The 18709-nt window shown below is 42.7% G+C and overlaps 1 protein-coding gene across 1 annotated transcript; it reads right to left on the bottom strand.

The window, feature by feature from the left end:
* Window positions 1-10632: 10632 nt before the first annotated feature.
* LOC123159557 (tetraspanin-18) lies at window positions 10633-13615 on the bottom strand. Its single transcript, XM_044577389.1, has 6 exons — window positions 13289-13615; window positions 13081-13180; window positions 12879-12959; window positions 12664-12768; window positions 12251-12445; window positions 10633-11284 (listed from the first exon to the last, which is right to left on the bottom strand). The coding sequence occupies exons 1-6, from the start codon at window positions 13483-13485 to the stop codon at window positions 11216-11218; spliced, it is 747 nt and encodes a 248-aa protein (XP_044433324.1). The 5' UTR covers window positions 13486-13615; the 3' UTR covers window positions 10633-11215.
* Between the last annotated feature and the right edge of the window lie 5094 nt (window positions 13616-18709).

Raw genomic sequence — 18709 nt, 5'->3', positions numbered from 1 at the left:
CCTTCATTGGCCTTGGAGAGCCAGTCCCAGACTAGCTTCGACGTTTCCAGAGCGCTCACACGGCCATACTGCCCTTTGGTCAGATGACCACAGATGATGTTCTTGGCATTAGAGTCCAGTTGAATGAACTTCTTGACATCAGCAGGGGTGACACCTTCACCAGTCTTGGGAACGCCATTCTTGATAACATACCAGAGATCGACATCAATGGCTTCAAGATGCATGCGCATCCTATTCTTCCAGTAGGGATACTCAGTGCCATCGAAGATGGGGCACGCAGCGGAGACTTTGATTATACCTGCAGTCGACATAGCTAAACTCCAGGTGGTTAAACCGAAAGACACAGAACAAGGGAGTACCTTGCTCTAATACCAATTGAAAGGGCTAGTTATCGACTAGAGGGGGGTGTGAATAGGCGATTTTTATGAAAGTCTTCAAAACATGGGAGTTTTGAAGACAAACAATAGAAACAACACTATTCAAATGCAGTGGAAGGTAGACTACACTAGACAAGCCATAGTCAAGTATTCAATGAAGTGAAAGCATGAAGACTATTAGCATCTAGGTAGTAAGGATCAGGATGGAAGATAGTATGAAGCCAATCAGATCATGTAGTCACACAGTGAAGTCAAACAGATAATGCAAGCAGGCAATGACTTCACGAAGACAAACTGTAAGTAGAGAGAAGTGAGAGATAGAACCAGTAGCTTTAGGAGGACAGGGATTTGTTCGACCAGTTCCGGTTGCTGTGACAACTGTACATCTGGTTAGGGAGGTTGAGATTTAACTCAGAAGAACGCGTCTTCACCTTATTCCCCTTGAGCTAAGGACACCTAGTCCCCGCCCAATCACTCTGCTAAGTCTTCAAGGTAGACTTCCGAACCTTCATAGACTTCGTTCACCGGCAATCCACAATGGCTCTTGGATGCTCAGAACATGATGCCTAACCGGCTGGAGGATTCACAGTCCTCAAGTGTAACAAGTCTTCAGATCGCGCGGACAGAAAGACTTCAGTGATGCCAAACACTCTTTGGGCTCTGGGTGGTTTGGACTTTGTCCTTGCAAGGATTCTCTCTCAAAAGCTTCGGAGGTGGGTTGCTCTCAAACAACAAAAGTTGTATCTAACTCTGAGCAGCCACCAATTTATTGTGTAGGGGGTGGGCTATTTATAGCCACTGGGCAACCCGACCTGATTTGTCCAAAATGACCCTGGGTCACTAAGGAACTGACACGTGTCGCAACGGTCAGATTTCAAACACACGCGGCAGCTTGACTTGGGCTACAAGTCAAGCTGACTCATCCGACTCTGGATAAGATTTGCTCTCATTGTCTTCACTCGAAGACATAGGGTTTGGTTGAGCATCACTTCAGTGCGGTGGTTCCTATGACTCAACAAATAAGAAAAGGAAACAATGAAACAACTAAGTCTTCGCGCTCCATAGTCTTCACTCAATGTCTTCCCGTGTCATAGTCTTCAATGTGAACATCTTCACAGACCACCATTGTTTTCAATGTCTTCACACATTTTTATGGGTCATCTCCAGTAGGTAAACCGAATCAATGAGGGACTACTACCTGTGTTATCCTGCAATTCTCACAAACACATTAGTCCCTTAACTAGGTTTGTCGTCAATACTCCAAAACCAACTAGGGGTGGCACTAGATGCACTTACAATCTCCCCCTTTTTGGCGATTGATGACAAACTGGTTGAAGTTTTCAATGGGGATAAAAGTATGTGAAACTGTAAAGGATTAAGATATTGTCTTCATAAGTGGCAAAAGGCTCCCCCTGAAGATGTGCATATAAATGTTTTGCGTTGGAATGCAAATGCACATGGCAGGTTGTACTTGTGGAGATCCTCTTCACCATACGAAGACAATACATCATGCATGATCAGATATATAGGAATAATGACATGCATAATGAAAAATGGACGTCTGCGAAATGACTTCATGCGGGATTTATCATCACATCATAGAATAGCAGAAAAAGTAGCAGACGACCATCAAGTTTAAGTGTTACAACTAAAAGAACCAAATGTATCAAAAATGAGAGTTGTAAACACTGGGCAAAAGTATAGCAACCACCCATATGGACCCGCTTGAAGACTATCAACCTATGCTTCTCCCCCTTTTATCAGTAAGGACCAAAAAGGTTTGAAGACATAGTCTCTACTCGTTCCCATGAGGAGTAGGTGAAGCAGTAGGGTCGTCGTTGAGGTCTGGTGGTGCAGAAGAACTTGGTGCAGTGTCGACACGTGCTGATGTTGGCGGTGGTGAAGTAGCATCATCGGCTTCATCAATAACTCTGGCATTTACTGTGGCTGCGGACGAAGAGTACTCTAAATCTTCAAGAGACGGGGTTCATCGTAAAACAGCATTCCTGGGAGGAGTGGAGTCAAACTTGAATCTTTCGGTGAAGCCATCGTCTTGAAGATCAGCTTTAGCACTGAGCAGTGTCAAACCCTTCCAAGTCCTCCGACAGGTTTCATGAGTGATAAAGGCGTTCTTGGTGGCAAGATTGCGAATGCGATTGACATCCACCAAGAGGCTTTGGATTTGACTCTTCATCCAGTAGTGATGCTTGTCATGTTTTTGATGCAAAGCCACGAGAAACTCTCGGTCATTGAGCACACAAGAGTGCTTCCGAGGCCTTGGAGCAATGGTGCTTTCTGTGGCTTCAGTGCGTGCACGACGAGTGTTGCCGGCCAGAGGATAAACACGAGAAGCAACCTGAACACCTTCAACATCCTGAGAGAAACTCTGACGATCTGCATTATGAAGATATAGTGCTTCCTTGGCAGACTCTAGGGAAATGGCTTCAATGGACAAATCAACCTCTGCTATAAATATGAGGTGGTTATGAGCAAGGGCTGATAGTTAATGGCAGAGTGAAGCTTGATCAGACGCATAACCCAAGCCAATTCTTTATCACGGGGTTGTCTACAAAACTTAGCAAAATTAAACTGATGTTTCATATCCCCAAGCCAATTGTAACAACGTCCTTTTTCATAATCAATCTTAGCATTAATAGTATTCAAGAAGGGTCTACCAAATATAATGGGACAAAAGTCATCTTGTGGGAAACCAAGAACAAGAAAATCAGCAGGATATTTAACATTTCCACACAAGACTTCAACATCTCTAACAAGCCCAACTGGTGAAATAGTATCTCTATTGGCAAGCTTAATAGTAACAACGATACCTTCTATTTCAGCGGGTGTGATATCATGCATAATTTCTTCATATAAGGAATGAGGTATTGCACTAGCACTAACACCCATATCACATAAGCCATGATAACAATGATCTCCTATTTTAACAGAAATAACAGGCATGCCTACAATAGATCTATGTATCTTAGCATCTGGTCTAGCAATATTAGTAGTTTCACCATAGAAGTAAATAACATGCCCATCTATATTATCATCCAAGAGATCTTTAACCATAGCAATACTAGGTTCAACTTTAATTTTCTCATGAGGTGTAAATGTTCTAGTATTACTCTTACGAACAACAGTTGAAGCTCTAGCATGATCCTTTATCCTAACAGGAAAAGGTGGTTTCTCAACATAAGTAGTAGGAACAATAGGATCATTATAAGTGATAATCTTTTCTTCAACAGTAATAGGTGCAACTACTTTTACTTTAATGGGAGGATTATATTTAAACCACTTCTCCTTAGGGAGATCAACGTGAGTAGCAAAAGATTCACAGAAAGAAGCTAATATCTCAGAGTCAAGTCCATATTTAGCGCTAAATCCATGAAAAGCATCAGTGTCCATAAAAGATTTAACACAATCCAACTTAGGTGTTATACCTGACTCCTTACAATCGTCGGAACCCCAATCTTCAGAGTTGCGTTTAATTCTTTTCAATAAATCCCACTTGAATTCAGTAGCCTTCAGCATATAAGAAACCAGCACAGGAAGTATCAAGCATGGTGTGATCATTGAGCGAAAGCCGAGCATAAAATTTTTAAATAATCATTTCTCTTGAGAGCTCATGATTGGGGCATGAATATAAACTTAAGCCTCCCCCAAGCTTGAGCGATGCTTTCTCCTTCGCGAGGCCAGAAATTATATATGTAATTACGATCACGATGAACAAGATGCATAGGATAGAACTTCTGGTGAAATTCCAACTTCAATCGTTTATAGTTCCAAGATCCCGTATCATCACATAGCCTATACCATGTCAATGCATCTCCCTTTAAAGATAAAGGGAAGACCTTACTTTTGACAACATCATCGGGAATACCTGCAAGCTTAAATAATCCACAAACTTCATCCACAAAGATAAGGTGTAAATCGGGATGCAATGTTCCATCTCCTGCAAAGGGATTAGCTAGCAGTTTCTCTATCATACCCGAAGGAATCTCAAAGTAAACATTTTCAGTAGGTTCAGTAGGTTGAGGAGCAACTCTTTCCTCTTCTGGTCGGGGTGAAGATACCCCGAACAAGCCCCTCAAAGGATTAGTTTCCATAGTAACAAGTGACAGAAAATTTTAGCACACTATATAAATGTTTCCTTACCAAGTTCCACTCACCAAAGGCGCTTCATTCCCCGGCAACGGCGCCAGAAAAGATTCTTGATGACCCACAAGTATAGGGGATCTATCATAGTGTCGAACCCAACGAGGAGCAGAAGGAAATGATAAGATGTTTTCAGTAAGGTATTCTCTGCAAGCACTGAAATTGTAGGTAACATCTAGTTTTGTGATAAGATAATTTGTAACGGGTAACAAGCAATGAAAGTAAATAAAGTGCATCAAGGTGGACCAATCCTTTTTGTAGCAAAGAACAAGCCTGGAAAATTCCTTATAATGAGAAAAGCGCTCCCGAGGACACATGGGAATTATCGTCAAGCTAGTTTTCATCACGCTCATATGATTCGCGTTCGGTACTTTGATAATTTGATATGTGGGTGGACCGGTGCTTGGGTACTGCCATTTCTTGGACAAACATCCCACTTATGATTAACCCCTATTGCAAGCATCCGCAACTACGAAAGAAGTATTAAGGTAAACCTAACCATAGCATGAAACTAGTGGATCCAAATCAGCCCCTTACGAAGCAACGCATAAACTAGGGTTTAAGCTTATGTCACTCTAGCGACCCATCATCTACTTATTACTTTCCAATGCCTTACTCTAGGCCCAAATAATGGTGAAGTGTCATGTAGTCGACGTTCACATAACACCAATAGAGGATAAACAACATACATCTCATCAAAATATCGAACGAATACCAAATTCACATGACTACTAATAGCAAGACTTCACCCATGTCCTCAAGAACAAACGTAACTACTCACAAAGAATATTCATGTTCATGATCAGAGGAGTATTAATATGCATTAAGGATCTGAACATATGATCTTCCACCAAGTAAACCAATTAGCATCAACTACAAGGAGTAATCAACACTACTAGCAACCCACATGTACCAATTTGTGGTTTTGATACAAGATTGGATACAGGAGATGAACTAGGGTTTTGAGAGGAGATGGTGTTGGTGAAGATGTTGATGGAGATTGACCCCCTCCAGATGAGAGGATCGTTGGCGATGACGATGGTGATGATTTCCCCCTCCCTGAGGGAAGTTTCCCCGGCAGAACAGCTCCGCCGGAGCCCTAGATTGGTTCCGCCAAGGTTCCGCCTCATGGCGGCGGAGTTTCGTCCCGTAAGCTTGCTTCTGATTTTTTTTTCCAGGGTAAAACCCTTCATATAGCAGAAGATGGGCATCGGAGGGCCACCAGGGGGCCCAGGAGACACGGGGCGCGCCCAGTAGGGGGGGACGCGCCCCCCACCTCCTGGCCAAGGTGTGGGCCCCTCTGGTATTTTCTTCGCTCAACAATTCTTATTAATTCCAAAAATGACTTCCAGGGAGTTTCAGGATTTTTGGAGCTGTGCATAATAGGTTTCCAATATTTGCTCCTTTTCCAGCCAGAATTCCAGCTGCCGGCATTCTCCCTCTTCATGATAAACCTTGTAAAATAAGAGAGAATAGCCATAACTATTGTGACATAACGTGTAATAACAGCCCATAATGCAATAAATATTGATATAAAAGTATGATGCAAAATGGACGTATCATTGCCGAGTGCACCTGGCTACGATAGTTACTTCATGAGTTGCATCACGATGTCTCTCAGGCTACGGTTGTCTACCGCAACAACGTCTCTGCGGTGTCCCTCTCCGCCAACCCCATTCATCATCGCCGGACTAAGCACATTGAGTTGGACATTCACTTTGTGCGCGAGCAGGTGGCTCTTGGACGTATTTGGGTCCTCCATGTTCCGACTGCACAACAGTTCGCCGATGTGATGAGGAAGGGACTGCCGACTTCCACCTTCGAGGAGTTTCATTCCAGTTCCTACGTCACTGGCGCCGCTTCGACTGCGGGAGGGTGTTGAGTATATTGGTGTACGTATATATTGTGTATTGGGCCCATCTCCTATTTCCTTTGTATAGTCGAGGTTGTGGCCCCCTCTGTAACTCATATATACGTGCCTGGTGCATTGATTAATGTATTGCGGTTGCACAGCCCTTCCACATGTACGATTGCCCTAGGCTTGTCAAATTGCCATCCGGGTTACACAAGGAAGAGCGTGTGCCGGTGATACTGGGTAGACAAGATTGGTGGGATCATGGAGATTTCCATGATATTTCCTCAGCATTAAATCCTTATTAAGGCAGACAATGATTGATGCGTATGTACGTTAATGGAATGGTAGAGTTTACATGTATAAATCACCATGTTTATATTTAGTTTAGTTTCCCATATTTAACAACACTACAAATGTTTGTTTCACTTCCGTAAGGTGATACCAGTGACAAACGGGGCTCGCCGTTTCATTTTGTCATTTCAAGCAAAACAAATGAAGTATGGAATGTAATATTTGGCCCAAGAAAATGTTTTAATGATGTCACCATCCAAATGATTTTTTTTCAAAAAGGGGTTAGCCCCCGGCCTCTGCATCAGAACGATGCATACGACCATATTATTGATAAACAAAAGGTCCAACAAAAGTCTTCAGGTCTCAAAAACGGAAAAAAGGCTCACAAAGAGCATGAAAAAAACAGGATAGTCACAACCAGCAGGCAAAAATTAAGATAGGAAACTAAATACCTATCCTATTACATGACCACCATCAAAACCGGTTGAATATAGCCCGTGCTACCGTCTCCCATCGGATAGATCCAGTAATCAAACGATCCCTGACCTCCGTCGGAGTGAGTAGCGACCACATACGAATCAGTGTAGTGGCCCAGAAAATAACCTGCAAGAAACGAATATTTGTTGTTTTGTTAAAAACCAAATCGTTTCTGCAGTTCCAAACTGCCCATAATAAAGCGCATACTCCTACACGGATATGTCTCGCTATTTCTGGATCTATCCCATCTAGCCACGTCCCAAATAATGTGTTGATAGTATTCAGAGGAGTAATATTAAATGCTATGCGAACCGACCGCCACGAATTTTTTGCCAATGGACAGTCAAGAAAGAGGTGTTTGATGGATTCATCACTATCACAGAAGCTACATTTTGTAGATCATGTCCATTTGCGTTTTACCAAATTGTCCTTAGTTAGAATAACTTGTTTATGGACAAACCACAAAAACACTTTGATTTTTTAAAGGCACTTTGACTTTCCAAACATGTTTCGAACGAGGAATAGTGCTAGCGTTGATAACATCCAAATACATGGATTTAACCGAAAACTCTTCATTCTTAGTTAGTTTCCAGCGCAACTGGTCGGGTTGTTGAGATAGGTGAACATCCATCAATCTTCTCACAAGATGAAGCCAAGCTTCTCAACGGTTTCCCTATAACGTTCTCCTGAATTGAATATTAAGAGGATACGCTTATCACAGCACTACCTCTTACGTGTCCGTACTCGCATGTGTAGAAGGGATAACCCAGAGGTGCTATGTCGGGTATATATGTTAATCCAACTCTATCCAATATTTTCCATCATATGCGACTATTACACACTTTTCGTTAAAGAGCCGATGTATTAATATAGTTTTCAGCAGATTTTTACCAGCAATAACTCAGAACATCCTATTTAGTCTACCGGTCTACCTGTAATTAATTAATACATGGCTTGCATATTTCGCTCTTAATCCTACTTCGGAAGTATCAAAACTGGTTGGACAAAGACAGCACCCCGCTATATGTATCATATACATCTATGAATCATCTAATTAAAAGAGTATCCACTTTGAAAATCATATTACAAGATTTGTCATAAATAATTTCATATTTTATTTAACATATTCATATGAAATAATGTTGCATTTGCAGATTGGACTCATATCTATAATGTCATGCATTTTCAACAAAAAAAAGTCATGCATTTTTAATGGCCTGAGTATATCCTTGGTTAGAGTGAGTATGAAAAGGTATTCTTTCTTGGTAGTAACTGGAAATTAAAATCCCAATGGATACTTAGAAAATCAATTTGCAGCCATGCACCTTCGTATATCCTGCACAAGCAATTTGATATTCATGCTTTATGAGAATTAAGTATATCCTACATTAAAGGAGAACATATCCTTGTTATCTATCTATCAGAAATCAGTCACTAGCATTTAATAGCTTGCACCCATCTACGTATACTCTATCTGCAGTTTGATACAAGAACTAGATGTGCCTACATTAAATAACATCATATCCAAGTTATCTTGAGGATTCAGTTAATTAAATGACCAAAGAGCGAACGAGTTTACAACCAATATATATAGAACCCAAGTGTTGCTGAATTATTGCATAAAACACATACCGATAATACCATTTCACATAAGAAGATGACCAGTGCTAAGGCAATAGGAGTTTTATGCTTCCTAGTCTTTGTGGCCTTCTCTTCATATCCACACCGTGCACAAGCAGATCACTGCGCCGCGGATAAAAGTAAGGTGATGAGGGAATGCTGGAGGAACATTGGGAAGAATGTTGGCGAGCACCCCCTTCTACATGGGAGCGTATGTTGCCAGGTGATAAGGGCAGCAACAGACATCCACTGCGTCTGTGATAAATTCACAGCTCCCGAACTGGCTAGGATCAGCCTAGCCAAGTTTGCCATGGCTACACATGTGTGCGGCAATGGGCTGCGTGCACACACTCACTGTGCAGGTCGGTAACCGTCATATTTCTATACATATACATATGTGTGCCTGTTTTCTACTTGCCATTATTTCTCATATAATTGCTCATGATTATCCTTATGATGCGAAAATTGAAAATCTCCTGTGCAGGTTACACAGTTCCTGTTATAACGCTACCTACACCCCCACCTCCGGGCAGTACCTAGAAATTCATTGTAAGGGCTGTCTGATAATGTGGAGAAATAAGTGAATAAAAAAAGGAATGATGTGGCATTTGCATAATGTGTTCTTTATTTGGATGCAAATATAAAAGGAAAATGGCCATGAACTCGTCGTTCTTTCTATTAGCCATGTTTGTAAGATGCAAAGACATGCATGTCCGCATTCCACCGCAAAAGAAAAAAAACGCCATGTCCGCATTAATCCGATGAGATTAGAAAATAAGGAAATTGACAAGTGATGTTTGATTACATCATAAAAGGGAAATGGATCTCATGACCCCATAATTTTTACCAAGAGCTTGGCTCAATGGATGTCTTTCTTTGCACTGAGTGCAAAGTTTTCCAAAATAAAATACCAAACATTTTTTTGGAACTGGAAATTAGTTTGTTGGCTAGGGAAATTAGTGTTTTCATGAGAAAACAGGGTTGGGAATACGTTCTTCAATAAGGTCCTGAATACAAATTAGAATTCCATTGGTACTCAAACAGGGTAGGGTCTTTATCTGGGTAACTCCTCTCCATCTATCGACCTAAGGGCATCCTTCTGAGCTCCCATTGGTACTCAAATTGAGAGAGTTGGAAGATGTCGTATGGAAGGGGTGGTGCCTCATGCTTGCTTTCCAAAACTGCGTCTGCTACTGATCTCTGGCTGCAATAGCATCAGGATAATGTCATGGATCAAGCATCTCCCCATGCCTAGAAGATATTTGGTTGAGTGTGATTCAATTTTGGAGTTGATTCCATCCCCATGTTGGAGGAAGAACCATTCCGTCCACTACGGATTCATCTGCCCGGCTAGACTAGGACCAAGTGGTCTTGGGAACCTACACAGCATATGTGATTGCACTCTTGCATTCCCTTGTTTGCAGCGCTTGCTTGTGTAGGATTGCCCTACGCTTGTGAAATACTCAAATTGCCATACAGGTTACACGGGAAAGAGTGTGTGCCGTCTGGGCAGACAAGACTGGTGGGAAATATTTTCTCGGCATTAAATCCTTATTAAGGCGCAGAACGATTGATGTGTGTGTATGTTAATGGAATGGTGGATGTGTATGTATGTTAATGGAACGGTGGAGTTTGCACGGGACCACCCTGTTCATATTTGGTTAAATTTCCCATACTTAACAACACTACAGATGTTTGTTTCACTTCCATAAGTTCTTATTTGGTTAAATTTCACATACTTAACAACACTACAGATGTTTGTTTCACTTACATAAGGTGATGCCAGTGACCAAACGGCGCTTGCAGTTTCATTTTCTCCTTTCAAGCAAAACTAATTTAGTATGGAATGTAATATTTGGCCCAAGAAAGCATTTTAATGATGTCATCATCCACATGAAAATTGTACTAACATTACCTTACATTTTTTTACTAACTGCTATATCTAACTTAATACACATCCAATGCAAATACTGCCGTTCTTGCTCATCCATCTCTTTGGCTACATTGAAGAAACCAGCCAACCCAAGACATCCAACAAGATAGACTATTTTTTTACATACGGCCATCTCCTGGCTGTCACAATGACTGAGTTGTGGATTTGCTCCAGATTCAGCACTAGTAAGCGGATCTCGAAGAAATAGCAGCCAGCCAACCAGGGCAGCCATTCACACATATGTTCTTTACTACTCCCTCTGTTCGGAATTACTCGTCGCGAAAATGGATGTATCTAGACGTATTTTAGTTCTAGATACATTCATTTCCGAGACAAGTAATTCCGAACGGAGGGAGTAGTAATGATGGAACTATGTACAACCGAGATTCACAGAATAACTGGGCGTACAAATGTATACAGAGCCCATTACACCACGGCATATTGCAACATATGACTTGTGTACTGCATATATGATATGTACTTCGTCATCAGTCGCGCAGATTCTCACTGTGGTGGTACTGCATTTTGATCCAGTGTGTTGTAGGTGTAGTCGCTTGTGGAGTTCAATCCATACTGGAGGGCACACAGGAAGAAAATATGAATTAGTTTTCAAGAAGAAACACATGACTGTTGGGATGTCAATACATTTACAATGTCGAACTAAGGCATGATTGGTTCATATAATAAATTTGCCACACCTTTTTCGTCATCTTGGCACAAGGTTAGATTGTCATAGGCTTTCATGCTATATGACATGATTGTCAGGCATTCTAAGATTTTCATACTCTGAAACAATAATGAGTAACTGCAGCAAGACAACAAGACAACTCTTACAAATTCATAACTTGCTTCTCCAAGTTTTGTTTACTTAACTTTTGCAATCAACATGCTCCGCATGAGAATAGCTTTCAGCCAATTAGCTATTTAGCTTGTCTTTGCAACTCAACAACATATGATTCAGTTAAAAATTGTAGGCTTTAAATATTACTGCCCACCAGCTAGTCAATCATCCTCATAACTCGTCAGAACTTAAGCTAACATAGGATCCAACCTACAGAGAATGAAATGAACTGATATTCGTCTAGAAATGCTTGAACTACGGTGTGTGCTACAATTAGGTTATGTTTTAAATCCAGCACTAGTCATGTAGTAGAGTAAAAAATAATTATAGCAGAGAAAAAAAGAAGTTGAAAAGCGTCATGGCTAGAGGGTATCAAGAAACTGAGGGTCATGACTTATGAGTAACTGTGGGTGTCGATATAGAATTCCCAAGAAAAAAAATCTTGGAAGAACTGAGACCAAAGAGCAAAATACATGATTGCTTAATGGTTCCAAACATTCTTCAAATTGCTAGGGAGAACAGTGTTGTACAGACATAATGCATACATTTACATTTTGCGACTAGTTCTCTATGGGGTTGTACCAGTTTTTTTTCTTACAACCAGGTATTGTCTTTAACGATAGTGCACTCTTGCTTAGGTCACATAGTCCCATCTGAAATCAGCATAAGTAAGTACTTGAGGCTAAAAACAAATTCACCTTTTGCCTCATCGATGAGCTCCATAGGCCAGGGTGGGCACCTCTAGGGTCGGCCGTGGTAGGGAGATAGGCTGGAGCACCTTGGGCAAGAAGCAGCGGCCTCCTTATGACCACAAAATCTTCGTCGCTGTCAAAGTCCGCATTGGTGGACGAAACCATGGCTCGTAGAGTAATTGCCAAGAAAAGCGAGAACGCCTATACAATACATTTACATGGATCAGATCCTCCTCCTCGAGCCACAAAGGGAAACAGAGTGTATTGGTCTATCTTTTGTCACTGGACATTGTGAGAGACCATTGGAGCAACCAACTTAAAGGCTCGTGTGCACTTGCTGTGCCGTTTGATTTGAGATGGAAATGTTTGTTCAGGTTTACCAAGAATAAGCATATACTAATTCTGGCAGAGTCGCGCACCTGTGTGGCGACGGTAGCGAGAGCAGCCCATTTGCAGAGGTCGAGGTTGTTGTTGACAAAGGAGACGAGGTTCTCGAGCTCTCTCGTGCGGTCATACGGCAGATCCTGCAAGAATAATAGATGAAGGAGAGGAATCGGTCAGTGATCCGATATTCTGATTTGATCAGATGGAACTATTACTGACAGGGGCATGGATGGGTATCCAATTGACCCACCTGCATCCAGTGCTCGTTGAGGAGGAGGTGGCCGGCCACGGCAGCTTCTAGCAGCATCATCGCCATGGCCAGGATGGTATACTGAAACAATTGTGGTCAACATCAGTAGCAGTGACGCGGCAATGAATGAACAGGTAGGAAGAGGACTGTATCAAAGAAAAAAGGGACATGGGTTTTGGTGGTGCGCGGGTGTGGGTCTTACGAAGCAGAGGCAGCACCCGCTGTTGACCTCGGCGGCGACGTAGCCCGCGAGGAGGATGGCGCAGTAGAGGAGGCCGGCGGCCATGACGGCGCACGCGAACCTGCAACAAGTTGAATCAGTCAGCCAGCCAGCCAAGCATACATCGCATACAGGTGGGGAGGGGAGGTGGCCGGAAAGAAGCGAGATAGTAGAACAGAGGACATGATACCAGAGGTCAGGGAGGAGGCGGTCGAAGTGCAGCTCGTGGTGCCGCGCCCAGCGGGAGAGGATGGAGGCGGCGTAGAGGACGGCGGAGACGGCGGCGAAGGCCTGGAGGAAGGCGAGGAACTTGAGCAGGAACCCCAGGCAGCAGCTCGCGCACCCGCCGCCGCCGCCGTTCCTCCCGGAGCGGCTGCCGCGAGCCATCGCCGGCGGGTTTGGGGATTCGGGATTCGGGATTTGGGATTTGGGTTCAGAGCAGAAGTAGACGGGGAGGAAGCGAAGCTAAGGTGGATTTGGCTGGATGATTGAAAAGGGGGCGGCCAGCTGGAGGTGGACCAACGAAGGCAGCAAAGCAAATGGGAGAGCTGACACGCCACACCAACAACACGTGGGCCCTCTTGTGTCTCTGTAGCGTGGGCCACGCGTGTCACAGAAAACTCGTCCTGTCCAGGTCGTCCTGCCGTTGGTTAGTTTTGTAGCTAACCATCTTCGGTGTTTTCTGTTAGAGCATCTCTCAGAGCTCCTAGTCAGCGCTTATAGCGCTGGCTATTCTCCCTAAACTGCAGTAACCCCTTTGTGATTACTTGCTCCTTTTTTACTCTTTTTGTTCTTTCTTTTATTTTTCTTTTATTTTTTCTTCTCTTTTCTTTTCTTAGATTTGTGAACATTTCTCCAAAATACGTTAAAATAATCGAAATTGATGAATTTTTTTCAAAATCGATGAACTTTTTCTTCAAAATCGATGAACTATTATTCCAAAATTGATGATTTTTTTCCAAAATAAACCTTTTAAAAAAATATGAACTTTTCTAAAAATTCATAACTATTAAAAATTTGTGATTTTTTTTCAAAATTAGATGAACTTTATTCAAAATCAACAAACTTTTTCATTTTTCATCAACCTTTTTCAATTTTTAAATATCTTTAATTTGATGGTTTTTTTGTGAATTTCTTTTAAAATAATCAATACTGGTATATAATAGTATATGTTTAGTGTTGTACTAGAGGAAGGCTTAAATAGTGTGCTTTCCTGATATTGGACTTTTTTTGTAGTTTTCTCTTCGTGTTTGCTTTTCTTCATCATGTTTTTTCTTGCATAAAAACTTCCAATTTATTCATCAAACATCATGGCAGTACAAACAACTTCAAAAGTAACAAAAATTACATTGAAATCCGTTGACCACCTAGGACCGACTACAAGCACACGAAGGAGCCGAAGGCGCGCCGCCGTCATCGGCCTTGCTTCATTAGAGGCCGCCAAACCTTGTTGTAGTAGGTAGTTGAAAAGTCATCGTGCTAAGGCCTCAAAGGAAAAGCACAACAGAACATCAAACGTCCAAAGAGAGCCATCGAAGACAAACACCAATTGAATCCCGCAAGATTCACCAGAGACACATCTCCACACGCCGTCGAATGATGCTAGCCGCACCATCAAAATGGGGGCTAGACGAGAAGAACATTATTCCATCTTTAAAAAGTTGTTGCTGCCTCATCTTCCTGTGCAAGACACAAACCCTAAAGAGACTCGAAAAGACATCTAACAACGAACGAGGAGCCCTCCCATTGGCAAGAGCTAAGATCCACCACGCACACATAGCCTTAAGGCGACATGAGGCGAGGCAAATTCGTGGCGGCGCCGACAAGAGGCGGTTGGAAGAGCTCTCACCCACTAGGAATCATGGGTTGTGCATTGCCTCAAGGAAACGTCCAACTTCGATAGCCCTCAGTTCCTCAGCAGGTTGCTGGGCCGCCCCGCTAAACTTCCCCAGCGAGCGCCGAATAGGAAGGAGCTCGCTTGCACGCTCGAAAGATGCCTCGCTCCCTCATTAACCTGTTGACTGGTTGACCAGTTGACCACTGAATTTAGAAAATATAAAAATATAAATATTTTTAACAAGGAAAAAATTCATTGACTGTTGGCTTGGTCTTTCCAAAACGCTCATGAGTTTGAAAAAGTTCATGTATTTCAAATAGTTCACGAACTTAAAAAAATCATGATTTTCTTTTGTGAAATTGAAAAAATAATCACATCTTCCGTGAATTAGTAAAATGGTCACGATCTTGAGGGAAAATATTTCATCAATTTTAAAAACATATTTGAGCTCATGAATTTTTGAAAAAAAATCTTGAATTTCAAAAAGTTCACGAATTTTAGAAAAATAATTCATGAATTTGAAATTTTCAATAATTTTAGAAAAAATGTTCACAAAAATAAAAAGTTTGCATATTTGAAAAAAATAACCACGGATTCAAAAACATTCATTGATTTGAAAATAATCATGCCTTGATAAAGATTCATGAATATTTAAAAGTAGAAAAAAGAACAAATAAAAGGAAAAAGGAAAAAATAAAAATGATAAAGAAAAAGAGAAAAATAAAATAAAATAAATCTGATCTAATAAATCAGAAAACGAAAAAGATGAAAAAATCCGCCCAGTAAACTTCCACAAGTTTTCGAAAACAGGGCTAGTACGTGCCTTGCGGGCTGCCCATTATGATCGAAGGGATGGAAGGGAGTTTTCGCTTCACTTTCCCCTTCCCGTAAGAGGCAAAACCGAAGGCAACCGTGGTTCCTCCCGTGCTTGCCGGTGACCACATCGATTCCCTCTCCTTCGGCGACCGCTTCGACGATGGGAGCGGTGGGAACTGTAGAACCTCGTGTCGGTCTTGTGCACAGGGTAAGATTTAGGGTTTCGAGCGCTGGTGTGTGGATGGTGGAGGCATGGCGAATAATCTCTACCTTAGGTCGTTGCCTATACCGGTGATTCCATCGTGCTCCTCTCGCCGGTTAGCGGTGAGATTTGTATTTTGTCGACGTTTGCTTGTCGTTGTGTTGTATAGCGACGATGCCGGATTTGTCTTCCGTCAGATCCCTTATGATGGGGGTTTCTTCTTTGTCACCTTTGATCTGGGGCGGATGGTTGTTGTATGACACCAGTTCATTGCCTTTTTCATCAACCGCGAGAGAGGTGCGATGGTGCTTTCTATGGTGCGTCCTTCCGGCCTCTTCTCTAGCGCGCTGGCCCGATGGGGTGTAGCTTGAAGGCTTCCCATGTACGAAAGGTACATCTATGAATTTCAAGGTCACACCAACTTCAGGTGGAAGCGGCTACAGCGGCTGAAAGATCGAGGATGTCGCCTAGAGGGGGGGTGAATAGGCGCTTTAAAATAATTACGGATTTAGGCTTGAACAAATGCAGAATAAACCTAGCAGTTAATTTTTCAAGCAAAAAACCTACAACAACTAGGCTCACCTATGTGCACCAATAACTTATGCTACGCAAGGTAAACAACTAAGTGATAGAAAGATATATGACAAGAAACAATATGGCTATCACAAATTAAAATGCATAAGTAAAGGGTTCGGGTAAGAGATAACGAAGGCACGCGGAGACGACGATGTATCCCAAAGTTCACACCCTTGCGGATGCTAATCTCCGTTTGGAGCGGTGTGAAGGCACAATGCTCCCCAAGAAGCCACTAGGGCCACCATAATCTCCTCATGCCCTCGCACAATGCAAGATTTCGTGATTCCACTAAGGGACCCTTGAGGGCGGTCACCGAACCCGTACAAATGGCAACCCTTGGGGGCGGTTGTCGGTGTCAAAACCGGTGGATCTCGGGTAGGAGGTCCCGAACTGTGTGTCTAAGGCTAATGGTAACATGAGGCGGGGGACACGATGTTTACCCATGTTCGGGCCCTCTCGATGGAGGTAATACCCTACTTCCTGCTTGATTGATCTTGATGATATAAGTATTACAAGAGTTGATCTACCACGAGATCGTAGAGGCTAAACCCTAGAAGCTAGCCTATGATTATGATTGTTGTTGTCCTACGGACTAAACCCTCCGGTTTATATAGACACGGAGGGGGCTAGGGTTACACAGAGTCGGTTACAGAGAAGGAGATCTACATATCCGAATGGCCAACCTTGCCTTCCACGCAAAGGAGAGTCCCATCCGGACACGGGACGAAGTCTTCAATCTTGTACCTTCATAGTCCAACAGTCCAGCCAAAGTATATAGTCCGGCCGTCCGTGGACCCATTAATCTCGGACTCCCTCAGTAGCCCCTGAACCAGGCTTCAATGGCGATAAGTCTGGCACGCAGATTGTCTTCGGCATTGCAAGGCGAGTTCCTTCTCTGATGACCCACAAGTATAGGGATCTATCATAGTGTCAAACCCAACGAGGAGCAGAAGGAAATGATAAGCTGTTTTCAGTAAGGTATTCTCTGCAAGCACTGAAATTGTAGGTAACATATAGTTTTGTGATAAGATAATTTGTAACGGGTCACAAGCAATGAAAGTAAATAAAGTGCAGCAAGGTGGCCCAATCCTTTTTGTAGCAAAGAACAAGCCTGGACAATTTCTTATAATGAGAAAAGCGCTCCCGAGGACACATGGGAATTATCGTCAAGCTAGTTTTCATCACGCTCATATGATTCGCGTTCGGTACTTTGATAATTTGATATGTGGGTGGACCGGTGCTTGGGTACTGCCATTTCTTGGACAAACATCCCACTTATGGTTAACCCCTATTGCAAGCATCCGCAACTACAAAAGAAGTATTAAGGTAAACCTAACCATAGCATGAAACTAGTGGATCCAAATCAGCCCCTTACGAAGCAACGCATAAACTAGGGTTTAAGCTTCCGTCACTCTAGCGACCCATCATCTACTTATTACTTTCAATGCCTTCCTCTAGGCCCAAATAATGGTGAAGTGTCATGTAGTCGACGTTCACATAACACCAATAGAGGAGAAACAACATACATCTCATCAAAATATCGAACGAATACCAAATTCACATGACTACTAATAGCAAGACTTCACCCATGTCCTCAAGAACAAACGTAACTACTCACAAAGAATATTCATGTTCATGATCAGAGGAGTATTAATATGCATTAAGGATCTGAACATATGATCTTCCACCAAGTAAACCAATTAGCATCAACTACAAGGAGTAATCAACACTACTAGCAACCCACATGTACCAATTTGTGGTTTTGATACAAGATTGGATACAGGAGATGAACTAGGGTTTTGAGAGGAGATGGTGTTGGTGAAGATGTTGATGGAGATTGACCCCCTCCAGATGAGAGGATCGTTGGCGATGACGATAGTGATGATTTCCCCCTCCCTGAGGGAAGTTTCCCCGGCAGAACAGCTCCGCCGGAGCCCTAGATTGGTTCCGCCAAGGTTCCGCCTCATGGCGGCGGAGTTTCGTCCCGTAAGCTTGCTTCTGATTTTTTTTCCAGGGTAAAACCCTTCATATAGCAGAAGATGGGCACCGGAGGGCCACCAGGGGGCCCAGGAGACAGGGGCGCGCCCAGTAGGGGGGGACGCGCCCCCACCTCCTGGCCAAGGTGTGGGCCCCTCTGGTATTTTCTTCGCTCAACAATTCTTATTAATTCCAAAAATGAC

This window comes from Triticum aestivum, chromosome 7B (genome assembly GCF_018294505.1).
Source record: "Triticum aestivum cultivar Chinese Spring chromosome 7B, IWGSC CS RefSeq v2.1, whole genome shotgun sequence".
Classification (NCBI taxonomy): Eukaryota; Viridiplantae; Streptophyta; class Magnoliopsida; order Poales; family Poaceae; genus Triticum; species Triticum aestivum.
This window is presented reverse-complemented; position numbering and strand designations above follow the sequence as displayed.